The sequence below is a fragment of the Charadrius vociferus genome, unplaced genomic scaffold (assembly GCF_000708025.1).
Source record: "Charadrius vociferus isolate BGI_N301 unplaced genomic scaffold, ASM70802v2 scaffold787, whole genome shotgun sequence".
Classification (NCBI taxonomy): domain Eukaryota; kingdom Metazoa; phylum Chordata; class Aves; order Charadriiformes; family Charadriidae; genus Charadrius; species Charadrius vociferus.
The window spans coordinates 1,011,628-1,035,931 of NW_009649307.1; the positions used below are offsets into that span (position 1 = coordinate 1,011,628).

General features: G+C 46.2%; 1 protein-coding gene across 1 annotated transcript in view; it reads left to right on the forward strand.

Moving 5' to 3' along the window:
• FBXL18 (F-box and leucine-rich repeat protein 18) overlaps positions 1-18,775 on the forward strand; it is a 34,741-nt gene extending 15,966 nt beyond the window's left edge. The window contains exons 2-5 of the mRNA XM_009889217.1: positions 847-1,044; positions 1,936-3,476; positions 6,317-6,535; positions 18,320-18,775. Of these exons, the coding sequence (XP_009887519.1) occupies positions 892-1,044; positions 1,936-3,476; positions 6,317-6,535; positions 18,320-18,476 (2,070 nt within the window). The 5' untranslated portion in view covers positions 847-891 and the 3' untranslated portion in view covers positions 18,477-18,775. The remainder of the gene's footprint in view (positions 1-846; positions 1,045-1,935; positions 3,477-6,316; positions 6,536-18,319) is intronic.
• Positions 18,776-24,304: the final 5,529 nt, after the last annotated feature.

Here is a 24,304-nt window from a genome sequence, read left to right on the forward strand (position 1 = left end):
TGCTTCTGTGGGGGGTTTACAGGGGCTGTGAGGTGGGATCAACTCCCTCCTTCCCTTTAGGGGATGCCATGGCATTAAGGTCAATTTGAGCTTTAGTAAAGATGGTGCTAAAGTGCCAGCAGCCCCCTTGAAGCTGCCATTGTCGTGGTGGGGTGGGTGGGAGCTGTGTCCTGTCCCCGCACCACGCATGGCGGCACGCATCCCCTCGCCTTCCCGTCAGGCGGTGCCGGCGATTTTGGGGTGTCCCTTGTCCCCCCAGGGTGGCAGGAAGGGAGCAAAGGGGCTCTCGTGTCCCCTTTGATGCCTGACTGTCAGTCGTGGGGTTTCGCAGGGTTAAGGTGTGAGCGCTATGGGTGATCCAATGCTGGACTGCAGCTTTGTTTGCGTGTGTGTGTGTATATAAATATATGGTTATATAACTCTTAAGGTTATTGAAACGGATGGCACGTAGAGGGAAGATGTAGAAAGAGGCTGCTGCGTTATATTTTGAAAAGAATCAGGCACAGTCACTTTTCCAATGGCAAAGTAAGTGGCAAAAGCGGAATGAATGTAAACGTTTTCCTCCTTGTTCTTAAGCAGCCAACAGCGAAAGAGTGACTGAAGGTACTGTGGCTTTGTGTGAAGGTTTGCACTACCTCCATACTGTCTTCTAAGGGAAAGATTTTGGTTTCTTCGTGCAGATGGAAGTACTTAAAGATTCAAGCGTTTCTGGTTTGTCTCACTTTATAAATCCTTACGAGACTGGGGTCATCTGTTTTCTTACAAGCTTTGCTGAAGTTTCTCAGCTAGTAGCTTTTATTTTCTTTTTTTTTTCTTTTTTCTTTTTTTTTTTTTCCCCACCAGGAGATCGTAAGCGGGGAGAGTGAGGAGGAAAGTAATGGCGTCAACTTGATGGAGTTCTCAGATGAGATCCTTTTGCACATCCTCAGTTATGTCCCTTGCACAGACCTCGTCCTGAACGTCAGGAGAACCTGCAGGAAACTCGCAACGCTTTGCCTTGACAAGAGTCTAACACATACAGTTTTACTTCAGAAAGACTATAAGGTGGGGAGAGTAGCTTGCTTGTTCTGTTAGCTGTGAAGACAAATCTGACTTCTGAAAAAATGCCAAGAAGTAGAACTTTCCAATGTGTCTGCATAAATGAACTGCTCTTGAACTCTGAAATCAAATAAACAATAAACTGTTTTATAAAAGCATTTGTTTTCCAGAATGCTTTGTTAGAACAGCTCTGTTCTCCCTTAGTTATATAAAATACCATCAGTGAAAACTATTTTCTCTGTGTTTCTGGAAGCTAAATGAAAGTAAACATGACCTTCCATTTGTAGCTGTGGTTCTGTAAAGTTACCATTTTCTCAAAATACATTTTCCATGTTATTGTGCAAAAAAAATCCTATGCGTATTGCTGTCAGGCCTGCAGTCAGCTAAGCCAGAACTTGTATATGTGTTTTAACAAAAATAAAACTTGGGAATGAATACGTTTTATGAGGACTGTATCACCAAGTGCAGGCAAGGAGAAGCCTCTCTTACTCATTTCCAAAAGAGGAAACTGGATGAAGGAGAATGGAAACATTCTTCTCTCAATTTGAATTTCTGTAGCTAGCTAGTTCTGCTGAAATAGCTTTGCTGTTAGAAAATGGAGATGGTCCTCCAGTCCGCTATCAGTTGCTGAACAGATTTGGCCTCACAGTCAGTAATGCAGAACTGTGCAGACTAAGAAGGTAAAGGAAGTGTAATCTTAAAAGAGTCCAAATCATGGCAGGCTAAGCCAGCTACCAGCAGTATAATAATTCTTAGACTGCGCTAGCGTCCCAAAATCTTTGGGTGAGCCACGTAATCTGAGTGCTAACCACTCTTATCCCCATTGTCAGATGGGAAACTGAGTCAGTACACACCATTGCCGTATATCTCATTGAATGTGGTTTTGTTTGAGTACAGGTAAACAAAGACAAAGTGAAGCAACTGATGAGGGATATCGGAAAAGAGATTTACCAGCTGAACATGGCTGGGTGCTATTGGCTGCCCAGCTCCACTATTGATCACGTAACACAATGCAAGAACCTGGTAAAACTCAACTTGTCTGGGTGCCACGTCACCTCTCTCCGTCTCTCAAAGATGCTGTCCACGCTCCAGCACCTGCGCTCCCTGGCGATAGATGTAAATCCGGGTTTCGATGCCGGTCAGTTAAGCAGTGAGTGTAAAGCCACTCTTAGCCGTGTCTCGGAATTGAAGCAAACCCTTTACACGCCGTCATATGGTGTCGTTCCGTGCTGCACTAGCCTTGAGAAATTGCTGCTTTATTTTGAGATCCTTGATCGCTCGCGAGAAGGATTTATGCTCTCTGGGCAGCTAATGGTAGGTGAGAGCAATGTGCCCCATTACCAGAACCTCCGCGTCTTCTATGCCAGGCTGGCTCCTGGCTACGTTAATCAGGAGGTGGTAAGGCTGTACTTGGCGGTGCTAAGTGATCGGACACCTGAGAACCTTCACGCCTTCCTTATTTCTGCCCCCGGTAGCTTTGTGGAGACGGGAGCTACTAAAAACCTCCTGGACTCTATGGCTCGAAACGTACGTCTGGATGCTTTACAATTGCCCAAAGCCTGGATTAATGGCTCTGGGCTCCTGCAACACTTGAAGTTCAACAACCCTTTCTACTTCAGCTTTAGCCGATGCACCTTATCTGGTGGTCACCTGATCCAGAGGGTTATTAATGGTGGGAAGGATCTTAAAAGCTTGACCAGTTTGAATCTCAGTGGCTGCGTTCACTGTCTGGCTCCGGAGTCCTTGTTTCGAAAAGCAGAAGATGACATTGACAGTAGCATTCTGGAAAGCTTGGTGGTGTCTTGCTGCAACCTGAGACACCTCAACCTCTCTGCAGCTCACCATCACAGCTCAGAAAGCATAGGGAATCACTTGTGCCAGCTTCTCTCCAGACTAAAGCACCTGCTCTCGTTAGCGCTACCGGTTTGCTCCATCACAGATGTTGCTGCAAACGTGGAAAAGCCTCCCACGGCGTCTAACTTGGTACCCCAAACATTTGGAAGGAAAGTTCGGATTGGGATACAGACATACCCAAAGAACTTAGCGGGCCAGGCAAATCAGAAGATAGAGTCTTCGGTATTCTGGGCTCTGATGGGAAGCCTCCGATTTTTGGAAACCTTGGAAATAATTGGGTCCAGTTTTTCCTCTGCCATGCCCCGCAACGAGCCAGCAATTCGGAACTCATTGCCTCCTTGTGTCCGGGCACAAAGCGTGGGGGATTCAGAGGTGGCTGCCATTAGCCAATTGACTTATTTGCAGAGCCTCACCTTAGCACAACTGCCAAATATTCTTACTGGCTCTGGGCTTATTAGCATTGGAATGCAGTGCCAGCATTTGCGGACTCTTTCGTTGGCCAACCTGGGCATGATGGGGAAAGTGGTCTATATGTCTGCTCTCATGGACATGCTGAAACACTGCAAGTGTTTGAGAGATCTCAGGTGAGGGGCTGCCATTTAACATCTCCGTTTTGTTTGTGGATCTCCAGAAATGTAGCCTGTGGTTTGTTGTGGCTAGTGTGAAAGCTGCGAGTGTTCCTGTTCTGGTGAAAAGTAGCTGCAATGGCTTGAAAACTGGGTATTTTCCTTCCTGGCTTGTGGAGAACGGGAAGGCATCACGTGCTGTCCTTGAGGGCTCTCAGGATATGCCCTTTCACCAGTGTTTTAAGAGCAAAAAATCTCTATGCTGCAACTGCCTTCCTTTTAGATAAGGAAGAGTGGATGCTGCAAATTTGGGAGTTAGCAGTGTGTCGGGGCTAGGTTAAACACTACATGCCTTTGCTGACTTTTTGGCTTTGTGTACACGTACATCTCTTAAATTTCCAGGAAGGAAGAAAATCCTACACTGCCTGGATAATGTAGAGATCTCCTCAGGTTTCCCAATGAGATATTCTTCTGCCTTTGGCTTGTATTAAAGTCTTGCCTCTTTATTTTTTAATTTCTTTTTCTTTTCATGATAATATATTGAGAACATTCCAAATTTAGAGTTTGTCCTGTTGGGGTTCCTCTCCTGGTGGGATTTAAAGGATCCTACTAAGGATCTGATCCTAAAAGGTGCATAAAGGAGCTTCACAGTAGCCAAAATGTGCTTATGAAAACAAAGGGCATAAACCATGAGGGTTTCCTTGCGCCAGTCCATATGAACACAAATGTTATTACTTTAGAAAGATGCTTTTTTCCTTCTTTTTTCCCTAAATCAGCTTCTGTTGGTGAAACTGCTAGAACTGTCAGTCCCGTTGTCATCCTTTCTTCACTAAATGGGTCTAAAATGCCTAACAGTAGCAACAGCAAGGTCACTCCTGTGATCACAAAGGCAGTCGGTGTGACTGAAATTACTGCTCATCAGCTGAGACTGGTGTTTGTGTGCATGTTCCTGATCCATTGCAATACTGAAGGGAGCCAGGGTGGCTAAAAAACCTCAGGAGGGTTTTCCTTTTCCACCACTTCCCATTTATGACAGGCAAGGAGCGTGTTGGTCTTTCACCCAAGGGATGGCAGCTGTTGGAAATTCAGTTGCTTCATGGCTTGTGTCAAGTGAATGTATCTTTAACCTTCAGGAGAATAAATAGCCATGGAAGAACTAAGATCTGGGGAAAGGAGGTTTGGGTGTGTAGTGTGCTTTGCTCAGTCTGTAGTTTTCAGGGACTTTGAAATGGAGGCCAAGAGCGATAAAGATGAGAGGCAGCGTAGAGCCTTGAATAAAGGATGAACAAGGGTGTCTCCTTGTAACAGCCAGGCGTTTCGATGTAAGCTGTCATTGTTCTTTCTTGAGTAAAGTCTAAGGTTTTATATAGGTTTAAGAGGATTTTAATGTTTAGCACTTCCTCCTGATAATGTAGCTTCCTTTTCATTTGCCTAATTCTCTGCTGCTTCCACCCTTTTTCCCCTCCCCATTTTCCAGGCTGAGAAAGTAGTTTTAAGGGTAGATTCCAAAGCAACATTGTCATCTAGTGAGTGAAAGGCAGTATTGCAAGTATGGCTATCGTGTCACAGAGATTAACCTAGAAACCTGCTGTGAGTTTGCAGGGGCTTCTGTGCTTTTTGGCCTAAAGTTACAATGGACCAATAACGCTGTTGAAAAATTGGAGAGACTTCCCACTTCCTTAATATTCATTTTAAGCTATTACCCAAAGCACTCATGGGCTGTTAGGATCTCTTCAGGCAATGCTACCTGACCAGCGGTCGCAGGCTGAGACTCTGAAACAGAATTTATCAATTAACAGGATTAAGTTGCTGAGATACCCCTGCGTACTACGAAAGCCTGCGCAGAGATTATCCAGATCAGGTTGGGGCCGACAGCTTGTTATCACCTAATGGATTAACCTTCTTGGAGCTCTTGGCCTTGCTGACCCAATGACTGGGATTCACAAGTGCTCTGAGGCCCTGAAGGAAATCTGCACTAAGCAGACGTACTCTTCTGGTGACGCTGGCCCTGAGCAGGTTCTGCTTCTTGCAGACAGGTTTTTGTGAGGGATTGATGCAGTTATGCTGCTAGTTAAAACATGGGGCCCTTGTTGGTCAGGTATGGCTTCTCCACGTCATTTTCTTGTCCTGCTCTGGGTTGTGATGTAAGATTGTGGATAGATGTGATAAAAAATCCTGTCTTTCTTCTCTGAGCCAAGTGTGCAAGATAAAGTTTGGATTGATGATGGTTCTTCTGCCTGTGGGAGAGCTGTAGCTTTGATCCTTTGCCATGCCTGACCGGGGAGGGCTGGTTGTGGTCACTCTGTTGGCTCAGAGGCCCAAGTTCTATATCACCATGGTGAATTTTTCATGCCTGATTCCCTCTAGGCAGTAAACTGAAGATGCAGTTTGATCAGTGTTTGGTGCACTGGAGCAGTAAGTCCCTAAATCCACATCAACTGCTCAGTGGATGTCAGGTAGCAAATGCCAGGCTGTGCTTGTCATGAGACCAGAATGGATCTGCTGGTCAGATCTAAGGCCCAACATGCTTTGTGGAAAACTTGTAAAACCAGGGTTACTCCCTGTGGGCGCTGGAATTCTGCAGTTCGGGGCCCTTCTGCCTATTTGTGTCCTTGTCCTTTAGCACACACCATTCAAGAGTAACTAGCAAGCAAGAGGTCTGAGCTTGCAACGTTGGGTCTGTTTTGCCATGCTGCTGGCACAAGCAGGTAGAAGGTTACCACGTGTAAGTGGCACAGGCGGTGGGGGACACTGGTTGCTCCATTTGCCGGCCCCCCATGAATGTGCTGTCTTCCCTCTTGTCTGAAAGTGACTTGAGCATGAATTGCCCATTGACTTGGTTTTGTTTATTCTTGCAGGCTGGAACAGCCGTACTTCTGTGCGGGCGCCCAGTTCTTCCAGGCACTGAGTCATTGCTCCTCTCTCCAGCGGCTTTGCATCGTCTCCCGGAGTGGGACTCTGCAGTCTGACGCAGTGATGTCATTCATGGCCAACTGCCTTGAGGTCATCATGTGCCACATGTTTATGGGAGAATCTCTTACCGTTTGCAAAAATCTCCAGCAATCTATTGTCCGGAGGTGAGTGCGGAAAAGGGTTGATGTGGGATTTCTGGAGCTGTTGAAGATTTATCTCCATTTCCTCGCTTGCCAAGGTTTATATGGCTTGGAGCACTTGTTCCAAGAAGCTAATAGGTACTGTGTAACTGCTTGGCACATGAACTAGCCTCTTATTTTAATAAGAGTGAATCAGTGAAATATTTGAAGGTATTATATGAATTTTTGATTCCATTCCCACCCATGTTCTCTGCAGTTACGTTGGCTGAGTTGAAGTTCTGGATGTAAAGCTCCATCATAAATCAAATGACACTTTTTGTGTAAACAAAACATCTGCCGACATTTTAAGTACTGAGAGATTTGACCTTGAAGCTTTCCTCCTTTCCCACAAGTGACTAAGATAATTCTCCGTCCTCTAATCACTTGTAAATGTCACTTACTGATAATCCCCTGGCAGCGCAATTCAAAGCCTTTAAAGGGTTGTTGTGAAGGGTTTTTCTTCGGGGGGGGTTTGTGGGGGGGGAGAATTGGTACAAACTGCCTTTGCACGTTTGGCAGTTCTTAAATGCATTTTGCTTGGCCCCTTGCAGTGTTCTGAGGCTCACGTGGTGGGAAACGTTTGTGTGTGAGCCGTGAATTGCATTTGAAAAGAGAGCTTTTAATTACGCTTGGCATTTTGAAATCTTCTAATAGTGGCAGTCATCTTACAAAATATTTCCCATGCAACAGACTTTCCATTATTTTTTTTTTTTCTATAAGGCTTTTTCTCCGCCTTCAGTCTGTTTTCTTTGTCACCTACTGTTGCTTTGCCCTGTTAAGCTCTAATAAAAATTTCAAATCACACGGCATTATTACTGCATCCTAAAGGGTGCTCCTCCCCCCAGCCTTTCTCCAGCTTCAAGCTGACTTATTACACTTGGCTTGTTTCCGCGGATCAGATCCAGAAGAGCCTGTGACTATATTAGCTACCTACCAAACTGCACACGAGATTGTTTGTTACTGCCTCTAAAAGGCTCAGTGTCCTTCTGGGAGAGTAATTGTTGGAAACATCTAAGTAAATTCCTTGTGATGTGACAAGGGTTCTTTGAGTTTGTTTTTCACAGAGCTTCATATCTGTAAAAACAGTTCTTGGTGGATTTCAGTTGTGCTTTGGGGATCCTTAGAAAGAACCAAGAATCCGCAGTTCCCATTTCTTATTTTGCCCTCCCCTCTGAGATGCCATTGCAGCACTGGCCAAAATTTTAATGTCCGCTTACTGAGCAGAAATATGCTGTTCTGCAGTCTTTTCTCCATCTTTTTCTCTGTTGTGGATGAATTCTCACTACATTCTGTACCTCTTAATAATTTAAACCCTGGGAACTTTCCAAAGAGCAGTTGATGCCTCGTGGAAATGTTAAAAACTATTTTTATATTTAGCGGCAGTTCTGGCTGTCATACTATTTTTCTTCTTTTGTATTTTATTAATAGAGACGTTTGTATGAAAACAGGATTTTTGAAGTGTTGGGTGTTGGGTTTTTTTTTCCCCCCGAAGAGAGCATCTGCTCCTACTGCAAATTCTACACCTGAAGCCATAATCCTCTATGACATTGTAATTGGTGGCTCTGGAAACGATTTTGATGTCACGTAAGATTATGACTTCAGGAGGAGGATAAGCAGTGGGAGCAGATGCTCTCCTAAGCAACAAAGATCCCGTTCTCATGCAACTGTCTCTAGTAATAAAATGGAAGGAACAAAATACAGAAAACGATGTGTAAGCAAAGCCTGGAGTCTTCCACAAGCCATCAGTGAGGCTTTAACCATGTGACTTTTCCAGTGATCCCATTCTCATCCTTGCACAAATGTGCCTTCAGATGGGGTCAGGAACCGATTTTCTCCTGACTGCATTTTGTGTGCTACTCCAAGGGCAAAGAGATGTGTGAGCTAGTTCATTGCTTAAACCTGTGGATAAGGCCCTAATTCACACAGCATGGCTTCCTCTAAAAATGTGCTGCTAGTGCCTCTTTAATCCAAGTTTTTAATTGGAAGAGCCCATTGGGCAGCACGTCTGAAGTTATGTATCCTTGTGCCAGAATGAAATAAGGTGATATTTTCTTTTTTTTTTTTTTTTGAATGTGTGGAGGTGCTGCATCTGCGGGGAAAACACGGAGAGTAGAAAACATGGAGAGTGGGTGGGAAGGAAGAGGTGAGAGCAGGGAAGACAAAGCTGTGAACCTTTCTTTTTTTTGCTCCCTTTCTTGAGCTGGGAGAATTGATCCATATTCCTCAGGTCCCATTAAAGGTTAGAGTTCCCATTTTAGGGCTATGGAGATGGTCTTGTTCAGGCTGAGAGCAGCCAAGTGATTGCTGTTTTTGAACAGGGAGATGAGGCCAAAGTGACTCTCACTCTCCCAATGCTTCTAAAAAGGGAAGAAATGCCAGTGGGAACTGGAAAGGCTTAGGGCTGGGCACGCACCAGCAGTTTGCTGCAGGTGGTAGAGCCGGGAGGGCTTGAAAATGCAATCTCGTGCAGTGCACTCCTTTTTCAGAGGTGGATGCACGGGAGGGTTCGGATCACAGAAGACGAGGCTGGGACAGATTTGGGGAGAACAGACTGTTTTCAGCTGCCAAGTTGTACTGGAAGATGGTGTATATACAGGGTGTGGTGATGGGAGCACGGGCATTAAATCTCCTGCATCACACTGATGGCTTAAAGCTTGAATTGATTCTCAAACTCTTCCCCTTGACTGTAAAATAAGGATAGTATTGTGTATTTCTGTTCCACTGGCCCAAAAAGAGAGTTGTTCTCATGTCTGTTAGTCTTGTGACAGCTCTAAACCAGGACTTGTGGTGGCCAGCTTTGTTGTGGGCAGTTTTCTGGTTGAAGTTTGCTGCTATTTGGGACAGATTAGTTTACGTATTTAAGTTATTAAAAGCCTCTGATTCAGTTCTGCCTCTTTTGCAATGAAATACACTAAGCAGAACAGCACTCATCTGGAGCCCTCATCAGCAAACAAGAGGCTTGCAAGGGCAAGGTCTCCTCTGAGCTTTAGAGAAGACTGTTTCCCTCTGGGCAGATAAATCATTGCAGTGTTTTTCTTTATTCTTTTTTCTTCTGTGTGAATGGGAGGGGTAATCTCCTTTATGGTTCAGGGAGATACTCTGTGCACATAAGAAGGGCCCAGTGGTTAGCGTGGGAGATGTGGCTTGAGTGATCCATATCCACTTCCCTGATATTCCTCAGATTTCACATGTGACAGTGGTCTAGTCTCAGTTTCTCTGTAAAATGACTTTTTTTTTCCTGTCACATGGTGCTCAGCTGCTGACACACTTCAGATAGTAGTGGATCTAACGAAGACAATGTTTTCCCTTTAATGCTTGCACCCTAACTTTGCCAAAGTGCTTGGCTCCAAGCACGTGTTGTCTTTTTCTAAATAGCTCGTCTGTTAAAACCACTTTAGCAGTAATTCCAGAAACACTAAAATACCACAATTCATGGACCCACGGTTGTAGGTTGAAGCGTGACCCCAGACCTGTTGCGGTGCAAAGAGCTGCTTTGCTCAAAAGGAAGATTTGCTTCTCCCTTTTGGGCTGAGTTGCTGTGCTGGGATTCTTTCTAAATGCTTGCAAAGAGCCGATGTGTCCAAATCCCGGTCACGGCGGGAGGACGTGGTGTTCTAACAGCTTTCTCCGAGGTTTTCCACACTGTTATTTTGTGAAATAGTCAGTAGATGGAGCTGTGACCTATGGAAGGCGTCCCACTGCTTACTGATGTGTTGCATGCTAAATAATAGTATTTATATGCCTGTTTTTCTCTGCCTGAGAAATCTTGCAGGCAAGGAATTTGGATGACTTCAGGATTGCACAGCTACATGGTGTGGTTAGTGGGCACTTCACAAATGTGCGGGAGAAGTTGCTTTCCTAATGAAGCTTACCAGGAGAAAACATGCTGGAAGAGGGGATGGGAAATGCTTTGGCAAATATCCCCTTGGCCTCAAGGACAGATTTTATTTTCCAGCATGTTCCTCTAGAATTTTGTCAGGTTTAGCCTAAGTGTTTAGATAGCTTCTATCATTGTAATGATTTCAAGGACTCTACAACACCAGACAATACAAACCCATGAAAGTCCTTGAAAAAATACCTTGGAAAAGATCAAGAAAGCAATGGTAGGAAAAAAAACAAACCAAAGCAAAACAAAAAATCTCTGGGAGCGCAATGTCATTAGGGATTCTTCATACATGGGGGAAAGTGTCAAGGCATAGAGGTGAGTTGTGATTTATAGAAATGTAATCCAAGTTAAGCCATGGTAGAGAGCGTGGTCGGGAAGCCAAAGATTGTGGTGCAGCTGAAGTGTGTTTTGGGGAGGTGGGTGGGTAGCTGGGCTCAGCTCCTCACATCTCCCAAAAGAGCTGTTGTTGTCTCCTGGGGTCTGATAGCTGCTGGGAGAAGGTGCAGGGGGCTGGGGCTGGCTGGGGTCCTGCTGCAGTGTCCCCCAAGAGCTGCGGGGTAGGGAGTGGGTAGCTGGCAGTCCTAACGCAAGCTCTCCCCTGTTCCCCTAGCCACGGTGGCTACCCGTCTCCAGCAAATGGCTTTGCAAAGCGAGTCTGCGACTTGGGTGACTCTGAGGGCTAACCAGTGGAAAGTGCAGAGAATTTTACTGGTTTAGGACAATCTACCTGTTCTGGGGATCCAAGACGCAGAGAAAGAGAAACACTGACTTAACCTTCCTTCTTCTGCCTGCATCGGATATGAGCACCGCTTAGTTTGAAGTGACTTTCACAATAGGACTCTTGCCACTTTCCAGGAATAGCTATTTCAGTCTGAATTAGATCTTACTATACCAGCTTCTGTAGCGTTACCTAATTTTTCCCTTGCTTGTTATTGCCCTTTTTTTTAACATGAAACTCGTGGCTGGATCTTACCTTTTCTTAAACTGCTGATTCCAGTGGCCCAGTGTGGCTGCGAGAGTCGTGATGCTCCCACCTTCCTGGGATTCAGCTGCGGAAACAGGGCTTCCAGGTGGGAGCATGGGGGTGAAACTGAGTATTTGGAAAGTGCTGAGTGAGCCAGTTCCTCTCTTGGCATGTAGCACAGAACTGAACTATCACAAATGAATTTTTGCTCACCTCGGAGCTAAGCATTCCCCCGTCCCTTGCCGCTGTTGCCCCGGATATCCCTGCAGTATTCCTCTTGCCTGGATTCTCACTGTGGGCTCAGCCTCAGAAAAAGCCCTTCTGGGTAATCCTTTTTACTGTTAGATTGGGTGGGAGGGGGCTGTTAGGGCGGTAAGTCAGTGAGAGATCATAACAGAATTCAGCACAGTCCTCCAGCGTCCCTCCTGCACTGCCCACCTGACTGCTGCAATGGTATTGACACTGCAAAAAGCTGGTATTAGCACTTAGGGCTTACTTGAGATTTTCAAGCTGTTTTTGCATCCCTTCACCACCTTCTTTTCCTTCTGACCTTGAAAAAGTCCCCCTCGGCACATTGCTGGCTTTCCTGGATCCCAGAGCCAGCACGGTAGCTGCCAATCCCACTCCGCTAGCCTAAGCATGTTGTGGGCTCGGGCCCTGCGTCTGATTGCAGAAGACTTAATGTATCGCTAGGCTGGTATAGTGAATCATTAGCATCCTGTTCCAGCTTTCATTGTCTGTTTCATTTCCTGCTCTTAGAAACCCCTGAATCATTCTGTCACAGACTGAATAACAAACTGCATCCTTGTCAGCTTGCGTTACCCAAGAATTCTTTGGCGGGCTTGGCGAAGGCTGACTCTACTTGAGGTGTGGCCCGGACACCTTTAGCTTCTACCAGGGATGTTGTTTACGGGTGGGTTCAAATATTTTACAAGCCAGCATAGCTTGTGGGACCATCCCCAATTTGGCATATTAATGTATCTTCGTCTGGGGGTACTAACCTACCCTTTTCTATAAATGCATTCCTGTGGTTGACCCAAATGGCTTGTTCTAACTGCTAGCTCGTGTGTTTTGAAGGGAATTCAGTCCTGAAACCTTCCTTAGCGGGTAGATTGGTTTGGGCATGAAATAGGTTTGAAGGAGTGTCCTCCTCTCTCTCTTGGCTGAGAAATAATAGTGGAATAGTACTGTCGTGCCTTCTCTTCATGAGGGTGTAAAAGGCTGAACGGAAGCATTAACTGCAGCTTTAAAGCATTTCCATAGTAAAATAAATCTAATTGAGCAGTTATTGCAGTAGCTTTTTAATTTGTGGAAGAGATTAGGAAATAACTTTCAGCTTGCTCTGGCAGAGCACTCCCCTAGGACGTGTCCTGGGCGCTCTGGCATCGTTCTTTGGGTTCTTATTCCCTCCCCCTCTAATTGTCCGGTCACATTTGAGTGATGCAGAGTTCAGCTGGCAAAATAATGTAAGAACCTCAATCTGTGAGCGTGTTTGATATAAACCTCAGTTCACAGGACAAGTAGTGGAGTGTCATTCATGCCTTCCAGAGAGAAACCACAGTGGAGAGATGTAATTTGCTTCTACTCGGGATGAGTCTGTCATGTATTGCTCCTTCCCAACAACATGATGCAGTGGCAGAGGATGCTGCATTGAAGATAACGGGAGAGGTGGCAGTGCTGTGGGTGAAGGACTTCAGAGTCCCACCTACGCCCCTTCATGTCAGGGTGGAGGCTGTAGTGATGGGGCGTAAGGTGAGGGGAAATCTCAGGCATTGGGAGAACGCCAGTTTGTCTGTGTAGACAAGAGGGCATGGAAGACACCCTTAAAGGAAAACACTTCATGGAGGAAATACCTCGTTGTGTGGAGTTAAGAGCAACCTGAGGAATCACAACAGCCTTCCTCAGGAACTTTTGAAGTCCATTTCTAAGGTTAGAAAATGAAATTTGCTCAGCGCTGATACTCTGCCAGGGTTGGAAGTGAGAATGGCACTAAGGGTATGCTTTAGAGTCAGCGTGTGGAGGCTTTGGACCCCTCTTGAGAGGCTTCTGGAGAGTCACTAGGGCGGAAGGGTCCTCCCTGCTCACGGAGGAAAGGGCTTGGGGAAATTCCACCCCGAGTTTCTTTGGCATGGCTGGAAGATGCTCTGGAGAAGCTTAATTTTACACTCCTGTAAGGAAGGAGAGCTTTTGCAGCTCCTGGTACTGAGTTCAGGGCATGGCCAGTAGAACAAATTTTAAGTGTACGGTTGGCCTTCCTGAAAAGATGAAAAAAGTGTGTGTATGTATGTTGGGTCATGCCACTTGTCAGCTGCTCCAGCTTCTCCTGGCACTTCTTCTGTTCCACTGTGCCATGCTTCAGGGATGGGTGTTTCCAGCCTGGCTCAGGTATGCTGGCTGAAGCTTTCAAGACAGATGCCACATTTGAACTTTCAGATGTGAGCAAGTATTCCAGCGAAAACAAACTTATGCTGTGCCTGGCAGAGGATTAACAGGGTTTTTGTGCATGTGGGTAACAGAGCTGCGTACATGGCAAAGAGTGAGTCGGTCTGAATTCTCTTCTCTTGGGAAGCTTGCTCTTCTCGAGAAGCAGCTCAGCAGCCTGTGGGGAAGTCTAAATGGAGGGGGGAGAAGGTGTGTGACTGCAGCAGAGATCGGTTTGCATTTGTGAGCGTTGTGCAAACTGGAGACCACATCTGCTCTGTCCCCGCTGTGCTCTGTTCCCCCCAAATCAGGCTTCTCCTGGTTTCTCCTTCTTTAGAGCTTCTTTTCGCATAAGCTCATCTCTGTTTGTGGAGTTAAAAAAACCTGGCCTTGAACCACTCCTGATACACCGTATTTCCTCATTTTATCTGGTACGTGCTGGTTTTGTTGCCAGTGCTTAATTATACCACCTTGTGTGCCCTTATTCCTGCTTGCCAGCTTTTGTGAAGTGGGATGTGCTGAAACGTCTGAATTTGGCTTAAGGCTTTTCTTAGGTTTCTCTGGAAATCTGAAGGAGAAATCCATTATTCAGTCCCAAATCCTGCTTTTTTCTTTCCTTACAAGTAACAGAAGGTAAGTTTGAGCAGCTCCTATTGCAGCAGAGGTGTCGTCTTCTGGTGTCTGTGGTGCAGAGTTACAGTGGGGCATCATCCATCGTTACAAGCTTGGCTGGTGAGATTCTCCTGTGCCTTTGGGCCGCCCTTTAGCTCTATCAGCAGGTGGAGTCCTGGGGACTCACCGGCCTCTAGAGAGGTATGTCTGAAAACACACACTGAGAGTGTTTGCCAGGAGATAACTGCATTCCAGGGAGTGACTCTTTTGTCTTGCTAAAATTGAGGAAATCTGATCAAAGTGCAGCCTTGCATTAGACTTTTTCCTCTTTCTTTTTGACTTTGTCCCTGACCTACATATTGGATCCTGCCACGCTGGTTGGAAGTAATTGAGACCGTAGTGTTAGGCTATCTACCAAGCTGTTCACTTGAAAATAACCTTACTGTGTCTGGTCCACACCTGTTCTGGGATAATTTTGGAGGCAAATAACAAAGCGCCATTAACCCTTTCAGCCACGTGTGACCTGCTCAAGATCTAACTGTGGAGTGAGGTTATAGCTCTGCTGATGCCAAGGGGAATTTGTGACACAGGGTGTGCTTCGCTGTTCGTTTCCCAGCTCCATGGATGATTCCAGCCAGCTGCTGAAGCCAGGCCCACTATGTGTCCACATCCAAATGAGGACACTTCAGAGACCTCCTTGTAAAAGTTCCCGCTGGGTGGTTGTTGGTTTGGTCTTGAGTCTGCTGGACCAGAGGCTATGCTGGAAAATATGTGTGTGGGGGGGTATTTTCTTTGTTATCCCAGTGGTTGTTTCTGATTAAAGGATCTGTTTTGAAGGGGCTGCTAGTCAGTTGCCTAGAAAACTTGCTTTCATTTAATTAATCATGATGAGTTTAGTCTGGAGGTTTTGTAGGAGAGAGCAAGCGAGCATATCCTTGGCTTCTTTCCCTTGGAAAAAAAAAAAGCAGGGTTTCATGTCTGAAACTGCAGCTCTTTTGTCTCCCCAGGTCAACATCCTTCTCTGTCCTTTGGGTTTTAATTTTACAAGCCATGCGCTTGCAGAGGTAGATCCAGTTTGAAGTCCATCCAGGTGTGGAATGAGGAAAAAACCGTCAAGAAGATTACAGGAGCTATTCTGCAACTCATTAACTCAATCTCTTCCCCTTCTTGTTATCTCCTCCCCATGCCTGGGGCCTTTCGAACTAGTGCTCTAAGTGCTTCTCACTTAATCTAGCCCACCTGGACAGGTGTACGAAGAAAGGAATTGCCTTCCGGGGAAGGGCTAAAGGAGCGTAGATTGCAGAGGGAGTCTGCTTTTGGGAACTGCTAATCCCAGTTTAACATTATGACAGCTGCTCGTTAAAATCAGGGTGTTTTTTAACAGGCAGTTAAAGGAGAGGCTTTGCACGCACATTTAGCTGAGAATAATAGTGAACCATGTGCATTTGATTTTTTTTTTTTTCCTTAAATCACGCAAATTGTACATGGAAAGAATTCTCCGGCGTCAACTTGCTGGGGTATGGAATTTACAAGGTTTGCAGTAACATACAGTTTCCTGTTGAGGGGGGGGGGAGAAAATCACAAAGCTTTCTTTTTCCCTTTTTTTTTCTGTCTTTTTTTTAAGATCAAGTTCAAACCTCTCATATAAATCCAGCTTCTTTGGAAGGTATACTTACTGTGTTGGGGTTTTTCAGTTGTCTTGGTGGCAGATTGTCATGTAAACTTGTCTAGGTTCTCGTTTTTATAGCTACATGTAAAGGCTGCTTATAAACTACAATTTTGTACATGGTGAGAAGTCAGCACGCAGATCTAATTTGAGAAAGTCTATATACAAAGAAAGAAGCAAAGGTTTTTTTTGCCTTGGGGAGATGGCTGTTTCTGCCTAGCCGAACTTCAGTAAACTTGGTCTATTAACATGATTTTCTCTGCAGGACTGTGGTGTTGGATAAGAAACATGAAGAGCTGAGGCAGAAGAGGAACTATCAAAGAGACATTTGCTGTATTTTATGTAATTTCACTGCAGACTTTACCAACTGCCTCCCAGATCAGCAGTTATTTGCTGGTTGATTTCTTGTAGGCAGTGCTGTGGAAGTAAGAAACTGCACAACTCCTACACGAGCCCCGACACCCACTCAAGGAGCGGTGTCCTTTTCTGCCAGCCCTTAGGCATGAGGCATGAAGGGCAGGTCTGTGATGCAGAAAGATATAAAATTGCCCCGGGTAGTTTTGTTGCTGGAAATCCTCACTCCTGCAGCTACTTAGGTTCAGGCAAATTAATTTAACCCACCAGGACTGAGTAACTAGCCTTGAAACGGGAGTTTCTCTGCTACTCTTTTGGCAGCTCTACCCCAAATCATTTGTGGATGGGAACATCTTTCCTGTCTCCTGGGAAATGCCAGTCTCTGGTGGCCTTTTCTTCCGCTGGCTCTATTGCTACCTGGGATTTTCATGTGTGTTTTCAGCAGCTGAATCTCCAGTTGTTCCCTCTCTGTTTGACAGAAACCTGGCCGTTTCAGAGCTAGAGATGAGCTGGGAACTTTCCAGACACACTTTCCAGACACATGTCTGTAGAAGAGAAGTTTGTTGAGCAGTGAACTCCTCTTCTGACCCAACACAACTTGGTTCAGCCTCAAGAGACTGATGCTGCTGGTTTGACTCTGCCTCCTTTAGAGTGATAATGAACTGGCCCTTGTCACACGGTTCGGAGGAAGCATCTTGGTGGCATAGGGCTAATAGTCACAAGTCTTTTAATCTTCAGGGTGTAGCTCTTAAGCTATAGCATAACTTCCTTTTACCTCCCAACTTTAAAAGACTGAACTCTTGTTATGCTGCACTGAGTAATACTATTTCTCTTCCCCCATGTTCTCTTACTCACCAGGTTGCTATCATGTAGAGTACTTGCTGATGGGGACTCGGACTCTTTTTGTATGGCTCTTTTTACGTTGTATAAATGGCTTTAACTTTTCCTGTTCTCTTCCTCTGCTCTGTAGTTATAACCCTGCTGCTCTTCTCTCATGTTGTCGTGTTGGGCCTCTCGCTTGCAAGGTCTGGGATGTGTGCTGGAAGGCGAACCCAGTGGTGTGAAGTTGGCAAGAAGAGCTGGGAGGGCAGGAGGAGAGTGCAGATTTCTCTAAGAGGGGACTAAAAGACTGAGGCTGTTGATTCAGAAACTGGAACCCAAAATTCAAGTGGCTGACAGGGATACCTGTGTGTGTTTTTGTTAGGGAAAATTCATGTGGTGCCAAGACAGGTTTTCTACAATTTGGGTTAAAAAGGAGGCTGCAGTGTGTGTGTGTGTGTGCGTGTGCGCGAGCGCCTGTGTGCACACACTTAAACACTTATCTGCAGATCTAAGCTTTCTAAACTTGCCTGTGCTCTAATTGCAGAGCTTAGACTCTGCATGCAGAACAAGCCAGCCCCAAGTGATAATCCCAGGCTCAGCCCCGAGGGAATGCCTGGCACTGCTCTGGCCTGATTTTCTTAATGGCTCTGCAACTTGCCGCTGGTTTGTAGGTGGTTTAAATTGTTATCTCTGAGCACCTTGCCCAGCTTGGGCAGAGCTCTTAGGATCTCTGGTCCTCTAAGAATACCTACATGTTGTGGTTTATTTGTTAATTTTGTAAAACTTCTTCCTCCCTCCTCATGATAGGACCAATTTGTGCTTGTGTCAGCTCGACGGACTCGCTGAAAAGGTGCAAGCCCAGCCTGCACTCCCTGCTGACACAGAGAGAAGAGTGGGAGACCTTGACTTCCAGCTGCCCCTCCTGCCTCCTCTGAAGGACCCTTCCTTGCCCCCACCACTGCATGATCTATATCCATGCAATCGCCTTCTCTTGCAATGGAGAATTTGTATTTTTTCTTGGCTAATAACCTGTGTCTGATTTAGTTTCCAGGCGGACCGCCCTGCGTTAAATGTCGTCATTTTCCCTTTGCTTCATGAGGACTTGACAGAGGTCATCAGAGATGTCCCCATGCGGCACTTGGATGAAATTACCTTGTTTAAAAGCAGAGTGGCTGAGGAACCTCCCAACTTGTGGTGGTGACTGTCACGGCACGGAAAGGACAGTCAGTGTGAACACATGAAATGGCTTCTAGTTGGCCTGGATTCCCCATCTCCAGCTCCTGGCCACCTCACTGGATGCTGTACAATCACTTTAAATAGGTTCAATTGCAAAATAAAAAAAGCTGGTCCTTTGCAGTGGGGAAACATCTATTGGATATTGCTTGCATCTGAAAATCCTGTCTCAAAGGCTTCTGGAATCTGATGAGTATTTCCTTGCGGTTAATATGAATTGTTTTGTTATTTTACTGAAGTTAAAGGTAAGAGAAACTGACTTAACGATGCTCTTTCCCCTGTGTCGCCTGGTGTATTTCCTAAGGGCCCCTGTGTACTTTGGCAGTGTGCTTTGTGATATTGGTGGAAATCATTCTTTGCTTCGGTCTATTTTTGGCAAAGTAGAAAGCCTAAACCAGCTAAGAGGCACGAAAATGTGTTGCTCAATTGAAGTGCATCACATCTTTTCTATGTTACAAATAGGCATTTGTAGTCACACACATGCAATCACATATATTTAAAGTTTTTTTTTTTTTGATTGAGAGGTACCACAAGGACTCTTTTTTATTTTTTAATAACAAATAAAGGTCATTAAGGCCTCAACCATGGTATGTTCTTGCTGATGCTGTTTCCATCGCTCTGGTGGAAGAAGTTCTCAGCTCTTTTGGAAATCCTGGTCCTAGGGTAGATGGTGCCTACAGTGAATAAGTTGAGGCTCAGATCTGATTTAAATGCAGTCTGTCTTGCAGTGTAGATGGGAATGTAGTGTTCCAGTTTTGTCCTTAGATCCCATGCCTTGAGCTCATGCTAATTTTAGAGATGTTATGAGGTATTTTCACAGTGTGATTTCAGTCAGCTTCTCTGCTCCACAGAACTTCCTCAGGCATCAGTAGTGGTCTGGATCACTTTCATATTGCCTTATTTACTGAGCACTTTTGAAAGCATCAGACAGCTGTACCAAAAGCCGAGTTATGAATTCCTGGAGCTACATTTCTGGGTGGCAGTTGTATTCCCCTTCTGCTGCAGTATTTTGTGGTAGCACACTTGGTCTGTCTCCTGCAAAACAACTATCAACCAGAGCTGTCTAACTTGTCTACCTAATCACTCCCTAATGCGTTGAGCCATGCTTTTCTGGGGAGGCCCAGTGTCGTCCAAAGATGATGTCCCCATCTCCTTGTTGGCATTTTCTACACAAGATGCCATCTCCCAACCGGTGTTCTGCTATCAGTGGTTCATAGGAAGCCTGGGATGATGGGATAGATTTGAGAGCAAAATGCATCTCACAGCATTTGGAGGACTTTCCCTCCTTATTTTCCCGTCAGTCAGGTGTGAACCTGTCTGGAAATCTGTCTTGCTGGTGTGAATCTTGAGCCAGACTGCACTAACCCTTACGCTGAGATAGGTTACAGTGTTAACGAGCAGGTTAACGTTAGACTTCTACTAGCACAGGTCTGTGCGTTGCTAAAGCTAACTCCTACATGCCTTTCCTCTCTGCCTGAGTTTCTCTCCCTTCCCCTCTCAGGACAGGGTGCCAGCAGCAGTCTCTGGTTTGCAGACGGTAACAAGGTGGTGAGGCCGGCTCCTACTCCTCTGGGAACGGCTGCAGCGGAGCAACGATCGCTCCTGAAGTATTTGAGACTCTGCCTCAGGTTAGACACCGTGCGGGTGAGTGTGGGGAGATGGTGCCCTGTTCTTGGCATCCTGCCACTGTTTTCTCTCCTGCTCTCCCAGCGAGGTCGTTCTTTCTACCTCTTGTCATATTACTCGCCCATTTGAATCCCTCTCTCCCTCTCCAACATCTTTTCTCTCTCCTCCTCCCTCACTTCAGCAAATCAGATGTACTTTTTGGCAGAAACACGAGCCACTGCTCTGTCCAGTTCAAGCCACTTCATCTCTGCCTGGTTTTTGTCCTGGTTTATTTCCTAGGATAAATAGCGAGGGTTAGGCAGCGAGCGTTTGCAAAGCTGCTTTCTCCTCCTTCTTCCTCTGGTCTCAGGGCAGGGTAGAGGGAAGGCTGAGGGTACGGAGTCAGCTCTCTAATGCTTAATGTTCTGTCCTGTGGAGGGATCCCAATGCTTGGTACCCGCTGTAGGAGCGAGGCCATTCCCACCCTTAGCAGGGATGTCCCCTCCACATACACACTGTGGCACCGGCAAGAGTTTGGCAGAACTGCCAGCTTTCCTGTTCCTGTCCCACTGGAAAACCTGGGCTGGGGGACAGTGGTATGCAGAAAACACCTGTTGCTTAATGGTGGTGTTAACCCTTTGCTCTCGGGGGTTAGAGTAACCTGATGAAACATGCTGTACTTAGACCTTGTGCTTGGCAAAGCGGTGCCCATCTGCCTCGTGTTGTGCTCGATCGGGGCAGACAATCAGGCATGTTTTATAATGCCATTATTCTGTTGCCTGGAGTATGATGTTTAGACATCTGTATTCACGCTAGCAAGTTGGCAGTCCTGATGCAAACACTACCAGTTCTAATCGGGGCTAGGAAAGGTCACCCACAGGTAATAAAGATAACACCACAAATAGTGATAAAAAGCTAAAAACTCCTTCCACCCCTGACTCCCAAACTCTGGGCTGATGCTCGATATCTACTACAAATCCTCTTATGGTGAGTGAGAATTTCCGCTGCTTCTGCACTCCAGGCAGGATTCACCAGATGTTAATAATGTGCTTATTTTCTCTAAGTGCTATTTTGGCATCGGTGTTAATTACAATTTATATTCTGCAACATTTACACTGGGAAAAGAACCCACCCTAATAGTCCCCAATTGGCAGAGCTGGGCTATTAAACATAGCACCATATGTTCTGAGCAGAGCAATATATGGGACTCGGAGCCCACTCAGCGCTGAGACTCCGGCGTGCAGCATTAGAGGAGAAGAGGAGAATGGAGAGAGGGGTGTTTTGTTCCTAGCTTTTATTTAATATGAAATTCCCCCTCCTTTTCTCTGGCCTCTGTCCCCATTTCTCCAGAAATCTCCCTCCCACTACCTGTGAGCATCTAATGAGGTGATCTCTGAGCCTGCTGATGCCACTGTCCGTAGTCTAAAATAAATGAATTCAATTACAGAAGGTGCCCTTCTCACAGGGGCTGCCTCTGCAGGATTCCCAGTCCCTGCTGGTGTGTTTCTTGCTGCGCTCCAAATCAGACCTCTGGTCTTTGGGGACTGCAGAAGAAATCTTTGCTTTGACCACCAACGATGTGTCCTCAGTTCTTTGGGAGAAGGATATTCCGGGACAAGTGCTATTAGTGGGTAAAATCAGACATTGTTTGCTGCTCTGTTAATGTCCAAAGTCTTGTTTAGCAATGTGGCATTTGGTTCCTGCAGGCTGGGAGGGTCCAGACCTGAAGAGTGATGGTGGTTTTGATGGGCAGAATTTGGTGGGGCTGTGTTGTCAGTGTTTCGGTAGGTTTCGCAGGACAGTAGGTTAAAGGGTTGCTTCCTCAGCCGTTTTGCGAAGCTGATGTCATGGTCTCTTTAGAAAACAGTAGTGTAGCTACTGCTCAGTTTGGAAAGGGGGGCTGTGCGGCAACGGCCTCTCCCTTCAGGAGAGCTTGGACTGCAGTCGCTGCTTTGTCAGGGAGGTGGTTTGGCAGGAGGAGAAGAGATGGGAGTGAAAGGAGGCAAGGGCAGGAGCGCGGTGTGGACCTCAAACGGGAAGTCAGACATGTGCTGTGAGACTTGGCCTCAGTTTCCCCACTTGTGACAGTGGAGAAAGGCTCACCCGCCTCGCGCAAGGGAGCGTGCAAGATGTTCTGCCTGCCCCAGGCGAGGTGGTGCTCCCTTGGGAGGAGAGGGCAGGGCTGGGGCTGCTAATGCGGGCTGACGGGTAGCAGAGCAGCGACCCTGCTCGCTTTAATTCGCATGACTACCTCCTCCTCTGCTGCGGCATGTGAGATGCCGGGAGAGCAGAGCAGGATCCATCTCTTCGCCTTGCTGATCTCCAGAAGCATGAAAGTCCTGGGGTGACATATAGAAACAGGACCATACATTGTGAGGTGCTGGGTGCTTTCTCCCAGCAGCCCGTTTTTAGGATGGGGTGTCTCCCCACAGCTGCAGAAATATGGGGCTTTTCCGTTTGCAGAGCTACTTGGTGCAGAAGGACTGGTTTGTCTGCTTAAGGGAGATACAGTCCCCCCTTGGCCGGTCCCAGAGGAGAGCGTCCAGCCAAAGCTCCTCGCCCCTGTCCGTGGGGAGACCTGTGCTGGGAGCCGTGCCGGGTATTGCAGAGGCAAATCTCCTTCCATTGCAGCTCTCCTGCCTCTTTGATTAGATGCGCAGGCAGCCGGGGTACTCTAGCAGGAGAATCATTTCCATAGAAACCAATTGGGATGTTGTACGGGGAATAATGATTAATAGTGAAGGGATGTTGCCTCGGGCCCTTTTCATTTTTTAGGGGGCAGCGAGGGACAAGCCGGAGCACAGGTGGGGGGACAGGCAGGCTCGAAAACTAATGGAAACCGTCCCTTCCATTAATTTCCAGGGCAGCTTCCCCTCTTCTCCTCCTACCCTGCCCCCCACTGCTGCTTCCCAGCTTTCGTCAAATTTTCAAAATGGCTAACCTGGTTAGAAATAATCATAATAATAAAAAAGGATGGATGAGGTCTGACTACTAACATTGTTGCTGTTAGCAGCAGGATTTCAGCCATAAAACATGAAGCAAGGGAGGCATTGACCTTTCCGCTGTTTGAAATGAATGGAGACATCAATATCTATTGTTTTGTGGCATTGACCTCTGACGCTCTCGTTTTGCCCTCCCCTTTCTTTTTTTTTTTAATTTCCCCCTGACACTCGAGGAAAGGGGTCAGTTTGTACCATCTATTGATCCCGATCTTACTTGGTGATAGGGAAATAATTAGAATTTTAAAGATCTCTGCTGCACGCTGGCAAAATGCATACACAGGCGCGCACGCTAAGCCCCCGCTTCCTGCATTGCGTTCTCCCCCCTTCCTCGCAGAGATTCAAAGCTCTGAGATCTGAAGGAAGAGAGATCAATATAGGTTTAATCATGATGGGGTTTTTATTTCAGTTTTTTAAATGGTAAAGTGTAACGTTTTATGTTAATGTTGTCGGAGTCTGGCTGCCTGGTGCCTTGTTTTATTTATTGTTTTAAGTAGCCCCTTCTTTTGTGAACTTCATCTATGTACAGAGAATGTGAAATCAGGCATTGCTAATTAGCTGTATGACAATTAAGTAATGTAGCACAAAACCATTAGGACACTGGGTTTGTTTTTGAAGTTTGTCCTTTGAAGTGGAAGCTGCAACTCCCTGCCCAAGGCTGCTGGGGGAAAATGTTTTTCTATCAAAACTTTCTTTGAAAATAAAATGTCAGTGTAAGAGTCCCTATTTCTGTCTTCTCTCCCTATAAACAGTGGGTGGAAATTGTTTCTCATTGTGAAAACTGCTGGTATTGATAGAAAGGGGAATTCAGAAAAGCATTAAATGGGCAGTTGGTCTCCAAACACTCTTGGTTCTGGTAGAGATGTTACCAAAACTGCTTGTTTTGCCTGTTGAAAGAGAACGGTGCTGCTTTAGGAGAGAAGACCCAGGTCGCAACCAACGCCCTGGAGATGGCAAAGGGAGGTGACCCTCAAAACTGCGGGTTCGTCTCTTGACGCCTCAGGTGCCATCAGGATGCAGCGCAGCCTGGTCGCAGATACCGACAGGTTCCTCGGTTTGGGCTCCTCCGTCTGTGCGCTCGTTTGACACTTGTGTTTGCATCTGGCCCTTTGTTCTAGTAGTGAGTCGAATTCTGAATGTGCAACTTTCATGTACGCTGGTGGCATGTAAAACTTCAAATAAAGAGTGAAAC